The sequence below is a fragment of the Triticum aestivum genome, chromosome 4A, assembly GCF_018294505.1.
Source record: "Triticum aestivum cultivar Chinese Spring chromosome 4A, IWGSC CS RefSeq v2.1, whole genome shotgun sequence".
Taxonomy (NCBI): domain Eukaryota; kingdom Viridiplantae; phylum Streptophyta; class Magnoliopsida; order Poales; family Poaceae; genus Triticum; species Triticum aestivum.
In genome coordinates this window covers 687003753-687019573 of record NC_057803.1, presented here as the reverse complement: position 1 = coordinate 687019573, position 15821 = coordinate 687003753, and the positions used below count along the sequence as shown (strand labels likewise).

Genomic DNA, 15821 nt, shown 5'->3' with positions numbered 1-15821 from the left:
GACCTCGCCTCGCCTGGTTCTACTAGTGGTCTAGTACTAGTCTGCATCCTTGACATTTCTCTTGTGCACCTACTTAGATACTCCCTTCCCTCCATAATGTAGTATGCCCACGTTTTCTGAGATTCAAATTTAACCAGCTAGATCGACTGCGGTGGAAGCAAAAATTATATCACTGGATTCATATTTTAACTTAGATCTCAGGAGGCGCAGACCCACTACATTGTCAAATGAAGGGAGTAGATACTAGTGAGTCGTAATCAAGCCTCCCCTTGGCTGACAGGACCGCCTCACCAGATAAACACGTACTACAGTAGTAGTATTGCGATACGACCGGAGCACAGCAGCACGCTCTTGCTGCACGCCGCGTGCGGTTCGAGCCAATCCAGTTAATCCAACCGGATGTACTACTACCTCTGTGTCTACATATAAGAGGGAGCAGGCGAGCGCGAGTGTGAAGCTAGTTTCAGTTCCCCGGTTTATATCTCAAGGTCCGGCTGGGATTTCAGACTCTTTTTTTTTGAAACGGAGGCAAAAGATTTGCCTTGTATATTGATTAAGAAGAGTATAGAATTTTTGTTACAAGCCCCAAACTACTTAGGACTCACACTCCTGGTACAATAGTGCCCATTTTTTTTGCTCTGGTTAAAACCCAAAGTTTGATCTCACATCTAATGTTGTTGAGCAGGATTGTTGTTGGTGCATTCTTGTGTGTTCCAACCATTCCAAATGGTCCAACCGACAAGCATTGTAAGGGACGCCATGGCCTTCCCGTTTCGTCGGATCTCTTCGACCACCAATCACACTAACAGAGTCCTCTAGATGCCAATACTAAGTATCGAATTCAATCAATTGCAGCCAGTCGTCCACCATGTTCCAAAGACGGAGCGTGAACCAACATTTGTAGAAGAGGTGCGGACCGGATTCTTGGACTTGCTTGCAGAGTGGGCAAAGGTCGCAGTTAGGCAATCCTCCCTTGGCCAGTTGGTCGGCGGCCCAAATACGGTCTTGGTTAGCCAACCAAGAGAAGAACTTGACTTTGGGAGGGGCCCAAGCTTTCCATATCATGTGATCCATTGGAGAGAGGCGGAGGCTGTGGAGTAGTGCCCATTGTTTGCGTATTTCCACAAAATATTGTCTTCAACATGCTCATCAAGGTGGAAGCCTTGAATGGTCGCCCAGAGGGCCACAAATTGGTGGATGTGGTCCATGGTGAAGTTGGCCGAAACTTTGACTTTGGCAACCCAAGGCCCATTGTTGAGCGCCTCTCTTACCTTTCAATTTTTTGGCAATGAAGCCTTGAAAATGAGTGGAGCTATCTCCTTGGGCTTCCGGTTGTTAATCCATGAAGCCTGTCAGAAGGAGATTCTTGCTCCATTCCCTACGGTGATGGTGGTGGATGTGTAGAAGAGATTGAGGTCATGTTCATCGCAGGGGTTGCCCATGCCAACCCACAGTTTGGAAGGCTCTTTCCATTTAAACCATGGACATTTGAGTCTCAAAGCTCACGCAAACTTGTCTGTGTTGAGCACCCCAAGGCCTCCACACTCGTACGCACTACATACCAGTTCCCATTTTACTCTGCATTTCACTCCTGTTATCTTGTCCGAGCCAACCCAAAGGAAAGCTCTCTCCAATTTGTTGGTCCTGTGTAGGGTGCTCGAGGGAACGATGAGAGGCATAATGTAGTATGACACTTGGGAGGAGAGGACTGGTTTTACAAGGGCGGTGGGTCCAATGGCAGTGATGTTGCCACCATCCCAAGGAGTGAGCTTAGCTGCCACCTTGTCCTCCAAGAATTGAAAGTCCACTTTTTTCAGTTGCCATATCGAGATAGAGAGCCCCATGTATCTCATTGGGAAGGAGGATCTTTTGGTCGGCAGGTTATGAAGGATGGGTGTCAAGTTTATGTTGCCGCATCTGATGGGTACGGCTGAACTCTTCTGAAAGTTGGTTGCAAGGCCTGTGACCTTGCCAAAGCAGTGTAAAATCTGAGATAGCCGGTCAATGTCCCTCTTGATGGGCGCCATGAAAACCGCCGCGTCATCCGCATAGAGAGAGGCGAGGAAACCTCTTTTCTGCAAAAGGTCGATGATGTATTCCCATTTGATCGAATCTATAGCTTTGCAGATGTCCAGCTTGAAAAGGAGTGATGGGGTTTTTGCTCTTTTGAAGCCTCCGAGCAAGGTTTCTGATGTACATGAAGTTGTTGTGGATGCACCTTCTCTTGATGAATGCACTTTGCGCGTTCGAGGCAAGGGCGTTCATGTGATGGTGCAGTCTGTTCGCTAGGACTTCTGCAATGATCTTTGCAATGATGTGGATGAGGCTAATTGACCTATAATCCGGTATCCCCTCCGCGCCCTCCTTCTTGGCAAAAGTACCACATTGGCCAAATTAAGCCAATGAAGGTTGGCACTATGTGGATCCTCAAACAGACGGACCACTGCCATCATCTCCCCCTTCATCATTTGTCAACAAATCTGAAGAAAAGCCCGGTGAAACCCTGGGGCCTTGTCAGTGAGCATGTCATTGATCACCGTTTTAAGCTCCTCCTCAGAGATGGGGTCCTCATGATCTGACAGGACATGAGTCTCCATGTTGAGCTCGCCCCAGTTTAGGTCAAGGGACCTTAGTTCCCTCTCCCCAAAACCTCACTGAAATGATAACAAATGAGCTCCTCTTTTTTCTCATGTTTGGTGATCCACCCATGGTTGTGTTTGAGTCTGTGTATGTGATTTTGCGTCTTCGCGCATCAACCTTCCGGTGGAAGTATTTGGTGTTTGCATCACCCTCCTTCAGATTGGTCATTTTAGCACATTGATGCTTTCAAGCTCTCCCGATGACTAATAAGGAGATGACCCTCCTTTTTAACCTCTTGCAGAGGTCCATTTCTTTCAAGGATAATGCTCTGCTTTCCTGGGCTATGTCTAGGTGGAGGATGACCAGCGGAGCGCCATGAAGATGGACTTTTGATTTGAAAAAAGGTGTCCTACTCCACTCAGTGAGCCTGGTGCCCATTTTTTCAGATTGTGGTGTAGCACCTGGCAAGACTCAGAGTGTGAAGTTAGCTTCGCCCATGCCTTTTGAACCATGTCAGTGAGGCCCGGCATCGTGGTCCAAAAATTCTCAAACTTGAAGGAGCGAGGTCTCTGAGGGCCCTTGTCATCCGCGAGCAGGAGAGGACAATGGTGCGAAAGGGACAAAGAAAGTGGATGGAGGATGTGAGTGTTGAAGTGCATGTCCCAATCGGCGTTGCGGAATAAAGAGTTCAGTTTGTTCATCATAGTATTGGTCCTTTCGTTGCTCCAAGTGAATCACCGGTTCCGGAGGTGTATTTCTTTGAGATCACGACTGTGAATAGTGGCACATAAATGATTTATGCAGCTTCAGTTGACAGTTCTCTTGTTCTTATCTTGAGCGCATCACTCCGTCGATATTTGTCTTTGAAAAAAAATTGGCTTCTAGGAAGGGCAAGAGTTTGTGTCACAACTTTTGATGAACAGCCAGTCATGAAAAAAAAACTAACCATGTAGTTTTCCTCGGCATCACAATGATTAGCTTATTGCCGCGGCGTCACAACCTCTAGGAAACTAACCATGTAAATGTTGAAAGTGTAAATGACGTTCAATTGCGACAAACTAGCCACTTAAGTGTTAAAAGTGTAAACTATATGTTCAATTGCAACATACTAACAACATAAGTGTTAAAAGTGTAAACGACGTTCATTTGCAACAAACTAACCCTTAAAGTATTAAAATTGTAAACGATTGTCAATTGCAAGAAACTAAACATAAATATGGAAAATGTAAACCATGTTAAATTGCAAGAACTAACCACATAAATGTTCAAGTGTAAATGATGCTAAACTGCAATAAGTTAACCACAAAAATGTTAAAATCGCAAAGGATGCTAAACTGCAAGAAACTAACCATGGCAAATACACATGGGCTAGGAGCTATGCATATAATGAAGAGAACACATAGATCTACTAGGGTTCTGGTCCAGGCGCAGAGCTAGCACAAGACCTGGTCTGGCGAACTGGTCACCTCAGTCTTGCCCGGTCTAAATTCATTGTAGGGCTACACACCCGAATCATGATTTTTAGTTCTAGAAATGTCATGTCGCGTTCTAGAAAAGTAGTAGGTTGATGCTAACATGTAGATTGCTGGCATCAAGTCCGCATCCCATCGCATGCTGACATGCTCAACCCGCAGACCATCTCTGAGGCAGGCTTTGGGTTGATCGTCTTGTTAATGGCCAACGTTCGCATTTGTTGGTGGCATCATGGCCGGCATTCTTAAGGTTTGGCCATGTGGGCTAATGCAGAGGCAGCGTTGTGTGGTGCTCATCAAAGTTGGTTAACTTGAGTAGCCTTGAAGGATTCTTGGGAATTCGCATGGCTCGAATCAAGGTGTTGTATTCGGCAGAGCAACAAACTTTGGGATTATGACAAAGCAACAAACGGTGGGGTCCAATAGGCTAATATTTGGGATTGCGACGGAGCGACAGTGGGGGTCTGATAGGCGCTATGGAAACATATGCGGTTACAAACTTTTGTGAAAACATATGCCCATTTGAAATTTGCGAAAAAGAAAGGTATGTACTTATAGTTGCTAGCCTTTCATTCCGTTTATATGTGTATAGAACACAAACAAACATGATTTTCTCAGGAAATGGCAAGTACACACGTCATTCAGCAATCTATGTCTGGATTTGCATTTTGCATCATCACGATGAGAAGCCATAGTCATAAGCACATGCACGGTCAAAAAAAAATCCAATGGAACATGATGGACTATGGTGGCCCACCTCAGTTGAGTTGACACTGTCATAGGTATCAAGCGTAAGTATTATAGCAAATAGATGCTGTGATGTGTGTTGAAGTAGGGAGACCCAACAGCCAAAAAACCACCTCTCGGAATGAGCATCGAACCAGGTCACAGACAAGTAGTGGAGCGGTGAGGGGCAATGATCTTAGATGTCAGGATTTGGGATTTCAGCATAAGAGAGACAAAGCAGCAGAGAGAATGTGACATGGGCTCTTTCTTGTTCTATTTCGAGATCCGCATGTATATTTATTAAGGAGAAAGTTTACGACACGAAAGAATATGCATGCGGTCCATATAACACCAGAGAAGGCAGAGAGATGGAGACATGGGGTTTTGCTATTTTGTCCAGTGGAGATGCACCACCACACACATGAGCGAACACAGACAGGTTTGAATACGAATATACATCTGTAATTTCTTATGCGGTATTTTTCTTGCAGCTGTAGTTTTCTTGTAATTTTCTGCACTACTATGCCAAAAACATTGACGATGACGCACACAAACACCCAAAAAGTAAGATATGCCACTGCTGTTGAATTTTGTTCATCATATACAGGAGAACGCATCTAATACATGGGAAATGCATGCTCTCCTCAGAAATCATCTTTCTTCTACAACATACAGACACCATCGTATATTCAAGTCATATTTGAAATTGCTTGTGCTTGCTAAGGCGACTATCTACGTGTACAGCTGTGTAGGAGGAACTTCAATGTAACTCTTCCTAGCTGATACCTAATAAGCACACAATTTCTAGGAAGGCCACAGGTCCCATTGACAGTTTGGCAGCCCGTAGCTCAGCGGTCGGTTGATCCACACCTCCATGCTAGCTTTGAATTGAAGTGAGGCAAACTGGGATGTTGTTGCATTCTGTTTTCTTGATTGCTCCGTATGAGCTGCTTTGGTTCAAGAGGAGGTTGGTCGAGCCAGCTCCCTGTAATCTTTACGTATACTCCACAGGATCTCTGCGCACCGCCTCATGCTCGGCCGGTTCCTCTTCTTGGGAGCTAAGCATTGCAAGGCCAGCTCGTACATCTTCTCGATCGCCAGGTTGGTCGCGTCGTTCACTTCCAGATTCGGATCCAGTGTTAGTATCGCATCGCCCTTCGAGAATTTTTCCATTGCCTGTGCCCACCATAAATGGAGCACACTTATAATTAGCAAAACCAGATATATGGACAAGTCGTCGATCTTTATGAACTACTCCCTCTGTCCCAGAATATAAGAACATTTTTGACATTATGCTAGTGTCAAAAACGTTCTTATATTCTGGGACAGAGGGAGTATTGTACATATTTCATTTCATATTGACCATTAAAGGTACAAAGATAATGATAAGAATGGCACAAACTAACCCATTTTGCTGTGACACGTTCGACGATCGCCCTCTTTGGTTCGATCGGGCGCCTCCCAGTAACCAACTCCACTAGCAGCACTCCGAAGGAGTAGACATCACTCTTCTCAGTGAGCTGGTATGTTCTGAGATACTCTGGGTCAAGGTACCCTGCTGTTCCTTTGACTTGAGTAGAGACATGGGTGGCGTCAGTCGGAGCCAGTTTCGCAAATCCAAAGTCAGCGACCTTAGCTCGGCAGTTGTTTGTGAGAAGAATGTTTGAGGATTTGATGTCCCTGTGGATGACCGGCTGATCTGCATCGGTGAAATATATGGGTCAGAGTCTAACTGATTTGGTGGTTCTTCACAGGTCGTATATGTTTGTTTTTGGGGCATCTGCACGTCAGGCCCTAATAGTGCAACAAGTCATGGTTTTTCCCTTTTTGAATTGAGATATTTGACATAAAACCTCTGTGGTCATCTCCTATCACCAGTAATAGTTTTGGTCTAAATTTGGTTCGGAGAGTTGAATCTCAGTTTAAATAGAGGCTTTAATTCCTATTGGTACTAGGAAAATATCCTAGGCACTGGTTGTTGTGATGCAGCTATATCTTCCTTGTGAAGTTAAGCAAAAGCAGACCAAGTGCTCTGTTTTCTACTAAAGGATTCTGCAGCGTCATCATATCTGAACTAAATCAAGTTAGTGCTAGATTAAATTCTTAATGACCTTGCTTTAACTTCTTCTCGGGGTATCATTTCTGATCCAAACAAGTATTGGCCACCCAGTGTCCCAATATCATTTGCAAACCTTTCAGATGCAAGAACAAAACAACCAAAATAGGAAAAAAAATCCAAATAACCTGACAAACATGAAACCAAAATGCAAAGAAACATTAATAATTACTCTGCATTACCAGAGTAGGTGTGAAGATAGGTGATAGCGTGGGCCACATCGATCGCGATTTCCAACCTCACAGAGAACTCCAGGACTTTTCCATTCAGACCTGCACACGTCTAAACTCGGTAAGACGATAGAATTAGCAAAAACCATGGCACTTGTCATCCCCATAGGAGGAAAGGGCAGGATCCTATGATTGTTACCTTCAAGGTGCTCTCGAAGATTGCCATTGGGAACATACTCCACAATGATCAACTGCTCACCACCAAACTCAAGGAACCCATGGAACCGTACCAGATTCAGGTGCTCGATGCATCGCAGCGTCTCTATCTCGTTCCGGAACTCGTGGCCCATGTGCTTGTCATACATATTCTGGAACGAAAAGAAAACGAACATAGACATGTTATGCAACTGTCGCCAGGTTTTGAGAACTGATCGTATGTATAAGAAGTAAATGGTGCAAACCTTCTTGGCCCGTTTGACGGCGACGAGGGTGCCATCGCTGAGCTGACCCTTGTACACTGTCCCAGAACCACCCTGCCCAATCTTGAGGTTGGGCGAGAAGTTCTTCGTTGCTTTCTGAATCTCTGGTAAGGTGAACTTTCTGTCTCCAGGTATCTCCCTTTCTGAAGAATTCCTGAGGGTGGAGCCATACAGCCCTCTGGCTGATCTCCTGCTCTCGAAAGTGCTCCCGCTGGTAGAACCTTGAGAGCTCAGCGACTGCGAGTCTGCAGATTCATTCATAGGAAAGAACCGTCACATCTCAAGTTTACAGAGAGCCTAACGATGGTTCTTGTAAGCAAAGTGTTATTTGCATAGTGTCATGAATTTAACAGTATCCATTAATTCCAGGATGCATATATCGTAACGAATGTGAGTGGCACGCAGGAGGCTATCCTTGAAAGAGGGAAGGAATTCGCTAATGGTACTTTACGATGGGGTTTGCTTACTCTGTGAGTCGGAGAAAGAATTAGCAAATGATACGAACACTTTGAGCAAGATGGGTTCCGGTCATGATCAAATCACGACAAATCAAATGGAACAAGTGGAAAATAATACGTACTACTCTCTTTGTTCACAAATATAAGATACTTTAATATTTCAATATGGACTAAGTAGGGACCGAAATGAGTGAACACATGCTAAAACGTATCTATATACACCCGATTCACAAAAAAGTTAATCAGAGAGAGTAGTAATTAGAAAAGTACTCCATCTATCCGGAAATACTTGTTCTATAAATGATTGACAAGTATTTTCGGACGGAGGAAGTACAACCTGATGGTGATGGAGAGTGTGTTGTAGACATCTGATTAAACTAAGGCTCAAGAGGAGAATGCTGCATCTTGTGCTGTTATTGCCGTACACATCAGTACACAAAACAGTGCACCTGCAAAGATCCGATCCTAGAAAGACGTAGTACGTACAACCGAGTTATAAAAAGCAAAGCTGAAGTACAATCGTACGCGTTGACCAGGCACGGTTGACAAATAACATGTCACAATTAGAAGACGAAGAAGAAGAGAAAAATGGCATCGTGGGATCAGAAGGGCAGAGAGGCCACCGGAGAAGAGGTCGAGGGAAGGCGCGTGCGCACGTACGTTGGTGGGAGGCGTCGGAGTCGACGTCGGAGAGGGAGGTCTCCGGCGAGCGCGCGTCCCCGGGGGCGAAGCAGGAGCGGAAGGCGTCGAGGAAGGCGGCGGCCCCGCGGCCGCTGCTGCCGGACGAACGCTCGGACGAGGCCGTGGTGGTGGCGACCGAGTAGCGGGAGAGGTCGTCGCTGGCGCTGGCGCTGGCGCCGGCGCCGATGAGGTCGCTCATCGGCCTCCTCCTGGGCGCCGAGCCGGCGTTGCTGCTGCTGCTACCGCTCCTCATCGAGGTGGCGTGGCGAGGCGGCAGCCGCGGAGAGGAGAGGGGAGGAGCGGGACGACGCGCTCGCTCGCTACTGCCGCGGAAAGCGGCGGGTTTGATGGACGAGGATTGATTAGTTGGGCGCGTCAAGGTGGACTAATTCAGGACTTGCGAGGGAGAGAAGACCCGTAGACGTGGACCACGGCTGCATGTAGGACTAGTCCCCCGCTAGAAAGGGTTTTTTTTTTCTAAAGAGAATCTCAACAAGTCGATTGCATCCATGCGGAAAACCGGGCCAAAAACCGAACAAATAACAAGGATAAAAGAAGAAGAGACAAAGAAATGGGTACCCATGACAAAGCACGGCGTAGCTAGCAGACAAAACAGACTCCATCATGAATGGCGCAAATAGATCACGGGTGTCGTTGAAAGATCACAATACCAAGACTTTGCAAACAGACGATGGCACGGCGTGCGTATCCGAACCCCAAGGTGCAACACAGGAGTATCCATAGTCGACGAGTGTCATAGCATGACCATATGCTCCAGCCTCCAGAACAATTGGAGCAATGCAAGTCAGGAGAGCAGCGATGAACACGAACCTTAAATGGGAACTCCGCCACGGGAAATCAAAACTATTAGCAAGTCCGGGAGGCATCTTGTGCCATCATTGAGAAAAAGATGAACAGAGTCAACACCAAGAGCACGAAGCTTGTCATCTTGAGCAAGCATCAGCAGGGACTAGACAACACACAATAGGTAGGGTGGATGGATGACGGCAAAGGGCTCCGAGATGACGCCTTCAAGAAGGTAAATGATGTCCATGGACAACGTCGTCAATGAAATATCGTCCGGAGCCCATACCGAGTGGATCAGGTACAACTCAAGGACCATGCCCCTAGGAAGATAAGCAACGCGAGATTGGAGTTGTCGTGACCGTCTAACGCCGGAATCAACGAGGATTTCTCCCGGAGCAAGTACCAGATGCAGGCCTGCGTCGAGGCACCAGGTTAGAGCAGCCACAGAGGTTGCAAATGATGACCGGCGAGCTGCCATCCAATGGGAGTCGACGAGATGGTGGACGTGTGTCGATGGAGGGAGCATGGCAAGAGGAGGCGAGGGGTGACCAGAGGTGCTTGTCGAGGCAGTGATGTACATGGAGACGGTAGGTGGAGAGCCGAGGCGTGGATAACCGCCGAGAACGAGGCTCCCGGGAGGAGATCCAACATTGAGCTGAATACGACGAGATCCTAGTGAAGTTGCGTTGTCGGAGAGCCATAACCCTACGGTAGATGGTAGGAGGGGTTGGCGACCACATGGAGGACCCGTGGGTGCGGAGGAGGTCGTCGTGGGTGTGGGCTTGTTAAGTGACTAGATGCCTGGTTTGGTCGGTTCGCTTCGCTTCGGTGCAAGTAAATCAAGAGAAAAAATCAAAAGCGAATCGCCTACATGGCACATGCAGTAGAAAAAACAAGAAAACACCTAAAAACAAGGAAAAAAAATGGGGTAACTTATGACACAAATTTGTTTAAACAGTTTTTTTAAAAGGGGCTACACCGGCCTTTGCATCAAGCAATGCACACACCCTTCCCTCAAAAAGTGATGCACACACCCACTTGATTAAACTGGGTAAAGTGTAAAAAAACTGCTAAATGAGGTGAACGATGTCACAAATGTGAAATTAAAGGGTAAAAAATGGAATTCACTGCGATAGTAGAGACGAAAGTGATTGGCCGGAAAAACTAATTTACAGCACATATATGACTAGTGATGGGGAACCTAAAATCGTGCTAGAGGTGCAGCATGGGTCACCGGTCGTGGATGAGCTAGCGGGACAAGCTAGCGTTGCCGTGTGGAGCAGGAAACGTAGGTACTACGTGTGGAGTGGAGCCAAAGCGAGTCGGTCGGTCAGTCAGTCCAATTTGGTTGGAACTTGGAAGTCGACGGTGTGCCGGCACCTAGTATTAGTGGCGGAAGTACTGTAGAAGAAAGCGTGACTTGAGAGCTTGGACACCGCATGCAGCGACCGGTCAACAGTCAGCAGCAGGCTGGGCTCTGGCTGGTAGGCAATGTTGCCCGCTGGCTGCAGTGCGGTTGTGCGTGAGTTAGAGCATCTGCGGCCGAACGTCTCAAACCATCTTTCATACATTTGTGGACGCGTCCGATCAGAAAAGAAAAAAAAAACGTGATTCAACCAGACCCCTCATATATATCATCCTTATACATTCTGACTATCCGCAAACTTTGATATCCATATCAAATATGAAAAGGATATGAAGGCTCGCGGACGCGCCTGGCCGGCCGATGGCGTGCGCACAAGGCGCAGGTAAAGTCGTGCCGGCGCCGCGTGCTCCTGACGTAAACGTAGCTACAGATCGATCGCCTATTCGCCTTTGGTTTGGTCTGGTTTGGAGCTGGGAGTTGGAGCTACACGGACGGACGGAAGCACGGAGCGAAGCATGCGTCCATCCGCACTTGACCCTGTTGCACGAGGTTGCAACTTGCAAAGCACGCGGCCGGCCGGCCGGGCGGTCGATGCATGCAGGCCTGGCCGGCGTACGGCAGGACGCACCGCGGCGCTAAAAAAGTCGTGGCGGAGCCGGGTGTTGTTGAATCAGTCGAAAAGAGATCCGACGTCTAGAAGACGTAAAGGGACAAGCCACCGACTTGCCTTCCAATCACTCCCCATTGTGAAGAACTAGGAGCGCCACAGTCGCCGCGAAGGGCATCCAACCGCCAAGGGAACGTTGTGATGAAAGTGAGCTGCTGGTCGCACCCAAGGGCAATGTTCCCCTGCACAAGACATCACACAACCAACAACGAAGTAATGGCCACAAGACGACGGCCCCTATGAGGTACCGACTTCAATGGCCCCGTCGCCGTTCGATTGAAAGATGGTTCTAGGGCTATCACCCGAAGCACGTTGGAGGACAAGGTGTGGAAGCTTCACTATCACACTCCACAAAGAAAAAATGATGACCAAAGGCGACGCCGTCATCAACGTGGACAACCCAACACAAGGCCTTTGCTTGAAGTATCACAACCCTGACCTTGTGTTGCTACACCTACCACGAATCCGTCAAACGCATGAGTGCGGAACCCGCCAACCCTCCGACCACACCATTGCTTGCGAATTCACCAAATCCAGACTGAGGCGACCTTGTAAGGAGGTCAAAACCCCAGCCTCTGCATTATTGTGAAGCACCCGATCATTCTTATCAGAACATACCACAATCCACAAATGAGCAATTAAAAGATATGAAATTAACACCTACGACTAAGTCAATTTTTTCACATCAAAAGCTTCCAAAAGGGGTAGACGTGAATTGTCACCCAGCACCACATGTTGTTGACGTACTCCACCAGAGTAGGAAGCATTTTTTTAATCGAAATGGAGGCAAAAGTTTTGCCTTATCTCACTAATAAAGAAGAAGAGAATTGCCCGGTTATTTATGAAAAACTAGGGCCTCGGCCCCCTCAGCCCCTCCCGCGTCGCTCTCGCGAGGCGACGGGGAGGGAATCCTAGCGTGCCGCCGCCGGGTCGTTCCCCTCTTCCTTCCCCATCCCTTTTCGCCGCCTGGTGGCTCAGTTGGGCAAAGCTTGGCCGGAGCCGGCAGCAGCGGGGCGGCTTCTTCCCCTCTCGTGCGGGGGGCGGCGCGGGAGAAAATGCTACAACCCACGAAGGGGCACCACCAGCCAACCTGGCTACCCACACATGCCACCGAGAGAGGAGCACCGTCGAGGCAGACTACAGGTGTGATCATCATCACTCCTCTGTGAGATAGCGACTTCGAGTTCACCGCAAACCCCCATCGGCATGGCACACACCGCAACAACCTACACAAAGTCTGCATCGACCTATGTCAAACATTTGTCCACCAGGAGCAGCGACGAGACATCTCCCGCTTTGAAGACGGACAAATGCAGAAAAGATATGCAAGACTCACACCGACGAAGACCTCCTCCGAAGACCACCGAACAACCATCATCGTTGCCTCCTAGGCCGTTCGGAGGCAGCTCCGACTCCGCAAAGCCAGTACACCACAATGAGACCAAGAGAAAACCCCATAAAGAGACGGCTACGGAAGGCCTACCGCGACTCTGCACCACGCACCACCAGCATCGTTGCCAGACAGGACACTACCATGAAGCTCCACATGGTCAATTGACCGCTGTCAATCACGATCTCATGTGAGTGCAGCCCCAGGAAAGCACCCAGGGAATCACCATCTCCAAGGCCACATCATCAGAAGGGGAAGCGACGTGGATCGACGCAGTCGTCCGACCTTGCACCACAGGGTCAAGGTCTTCACCTGAAGATGAGATCCGAGACTGGGGAGAGAGGAGAGCTCCATGATGACCCCAAGGGGGGAGGCGACATCCATGGATGTCGCGTCATCAGGATTTCGCCCGGAGCAACCCAGACTCCGCACCCCCACGCAATCAGACAACTACATCGTCGACCTAGAACCCCGCTGGTCCAAACACCTCCAACGCGCCGGCGACGCCACCGCCACATGAGGGCCACCTTCCTTGCCAGCCAACAGGCCAGATCGGGGCACAGACCAGATCTGGAGCCCAAGTACCAACACCCCGACGTGGCGAAGCAGCGGCCTAGATTCCAGACCATGCCCCCAAACCACCAGGAAGCAGGGTGGGGGTTGGTGCCCCACTCCGAAGTGCCGAGCAAGGGGGACTTGTCGGCGCCGCCGAACCGGACGGAAGGCCGAAAAACCGCCAACCAAGGAGGCATTTGCGGGGCTGACAACAGGGAACGCGAGGCGGGGCAGAGGACCAATGGGAAGCGTCGCGATGGCCTCCACGTTGGAGGTCGAGCCTCCCCCACCTAGAGCTTGCGCTGCCGAGATCATCCCGCGCGGACGAGACGAAAGCTTCGCCGCCATCCGCCGCGCGGGATTCGCCTGGCGATTTCCTCTGACATTGGCGCAGCGGGTCAGGGTTTCCCCGAGTCGCCTTGGAGGCGACGCGAGGGTCGGGATGATTCAAGTTTTTCAATTATCCAGAGTAGGAAGCATTTGGTTTGATCTGGTTTGGATTGGCTGGAGCTAGGGCTGCAAGAAAAGCTCGAGGCTCGTGAGCCGCTCGAGATCGACTCGTATTTTGACTCGACTCGAGATCGACTCGAAAAGAAATGAGCTGAGTATGAACACTTTATGTAGCTCGATAGAGAAACGAGTTAATCTTGAGCTAACACTGGCTCGCTCGATTTTAGCTCGATAGCTCAATGTCATATAATTATATTAAATAATCTTGATGTATATTTAAAGAAAATAGTACAATTTATTGCCATATATGTTGTGTCCAAGTTTTCTCATTTTTACCTAGTAGGAAACATGGAGGCCTATTAAGCAGGAGAAATTTAGCCTCAATATGGTGTGTGGCCAGTCATGTGTCAAATATCCTATTATTCTCAGCCAAAGTTTAAGAGCAGTTGCGCCTTCATTTTTTATCTTTCTAGATCATTGATCCCTATTTGTCAAGTGCTAGTCTTTAGTTGAGAGAGAATAGGTCAAATTTTATAGTGGTTTTCTATGATGTGTTGTTGGCTATAATGTTTGAAAAATTGCCTTAGATTATTCATAAAATCATCTGATTATTTAGCTTGAAACTAGCTCGAGATCGATATAAGCTGAGCACGAGCCACTTTTTACGGCTCGACCTTAATCTTCACTCAGTTTGAGCTCGCTCGAATTTTAGTATAATTTAAGTTGAGCCTAATCCAACTCGCTCGAACTCGACTCGTTTGCAGCCCTAGCTGGAGCCATGGAAGCGCGTGCGAATGGAAAGGAGAAGCATGATCTAGATCCGGTATGACTTTTCGAACCGATGAGTTAATGATCAACGGCCCGGGGAGCTTGAGAGTATGGTTAATAATATAGCCAGCTGCAAGCTATATGATGTTGCCACGTCATATATAGTCAAGTTTATAGCCGGTGAGTACAATAGGTGGATATAAATATGTACTATTTTATTGATACATGACCCACCTCACTCTAGCACGTGCTGCAGATGGCTGTTAACTAGTAGCCCGCTTCTCTTCTCTCTCCTATTCTCTCTTTTCTAACTAAAAAAATATTTAATGTCTTACAACCCGCTTACACCACCTTATTATACTTGCTCTGATCCAACATATTCCCTTCGTCCGAAAAAACTTGTTTCTCAAATGGATGTATCCAGCACAAAATTAGTATTAGATACACCCATTTGAGAAATAAGTTAGGGACAAGTTTTTCTGGACGGAAGGAGTACTACGTAAACAATTTGTTGGAGGAGAGGTTGTCAGCTCCAAAATTAATCAAGTGGTCCATTTCTTGGAGATCAATTAATTCCTGCAACCGCAACCACATTTCCTGGAGGCTGGAGTAGGTCGGAGCGAGACAAAATCACCGTATGCGTGTGTGCGTAGGGACACCACGTAGTACGTACGTACGAACGTACGTACGCACGGACGCACGCACGCAGATCGAGTCTAACTGATGATGATGTAACTTATCTAGTTATCTTTTGATCTGATGAGCCTCGCACACATCTTAGACACCACATGTGGACTTTGCTAAAAAGAATAAAACCTATGCTTGATGCTCCTTGGCTAATGGCAGGAAATTTTAATGAAGCTTTGTACCAAAATGAACATTTTTCTGAAACAAAAAGAGGAGAACGGCAAATGATGGATTTTCGAGAAATTCTATCACATTGTGACCTTCATGACCTTGGTTTCTCCGGAACGCCGTGGACTTACGATAACAAACAATCTGCGGTGGCTTGCCCAGCGTGGTCGAACATATTTCCGAACTGTCAGGTAAGACATCTTGTGTCCTCGCGTTCAGATCATACACCCCTGTTAATTAGTATTACATAGAAATCGTCGGGGAGAAGCTTAGGTCGCCGG

At 47.8% G+C, this 15821-nt stretch overlaps 1 protein-coding gene across 2 annotated transcripts; it reads right to left on the bottom strand.

The window, feature by feature from the left end:
• Positions 1–5286: 5286 nt before the first annotated feature.
• On the bottom strand, positions 5287–9048 carry LOC123088152 (calmodulin-binding receptor-like cytoplasmic kinase 2). 2 transcript variants are annotated; one of them, XM_044510325.1, is made up of 7 exons: positions 8662–8949; positions 8339–8466; positions 7526–7788; positions 7264–7432; positions 7077–7166; positions 6185–6477; positions 5287–5954 (listed from the first exon to the last, which is right to left on the bottom strand). In XM_044510325.1, exons 2-7 carry the CDS (start codon positions 8367–8369, stop codon positions 5736–5738), a joined length of 1065 nt encoding a protein of 354 aa, XP_044366260.1. In that variant the 5' UTR covers positions 8370–8466; positions 8662–8949; the 3' UTR covers positions 5287–5735. The 2 variants fall into 2 exon arrangements, with proteins under 2 accessions (XP_044366260.1, XP_044366259.1); XM_044510324.1 differs by lacking the exon at positions 8339–8466 and having other exon boundaries at positions 5288–5954; positions 8662–9048.
• Between the last annotated feature and the right edge of the window lie 6773 nt (positions 9049–15821).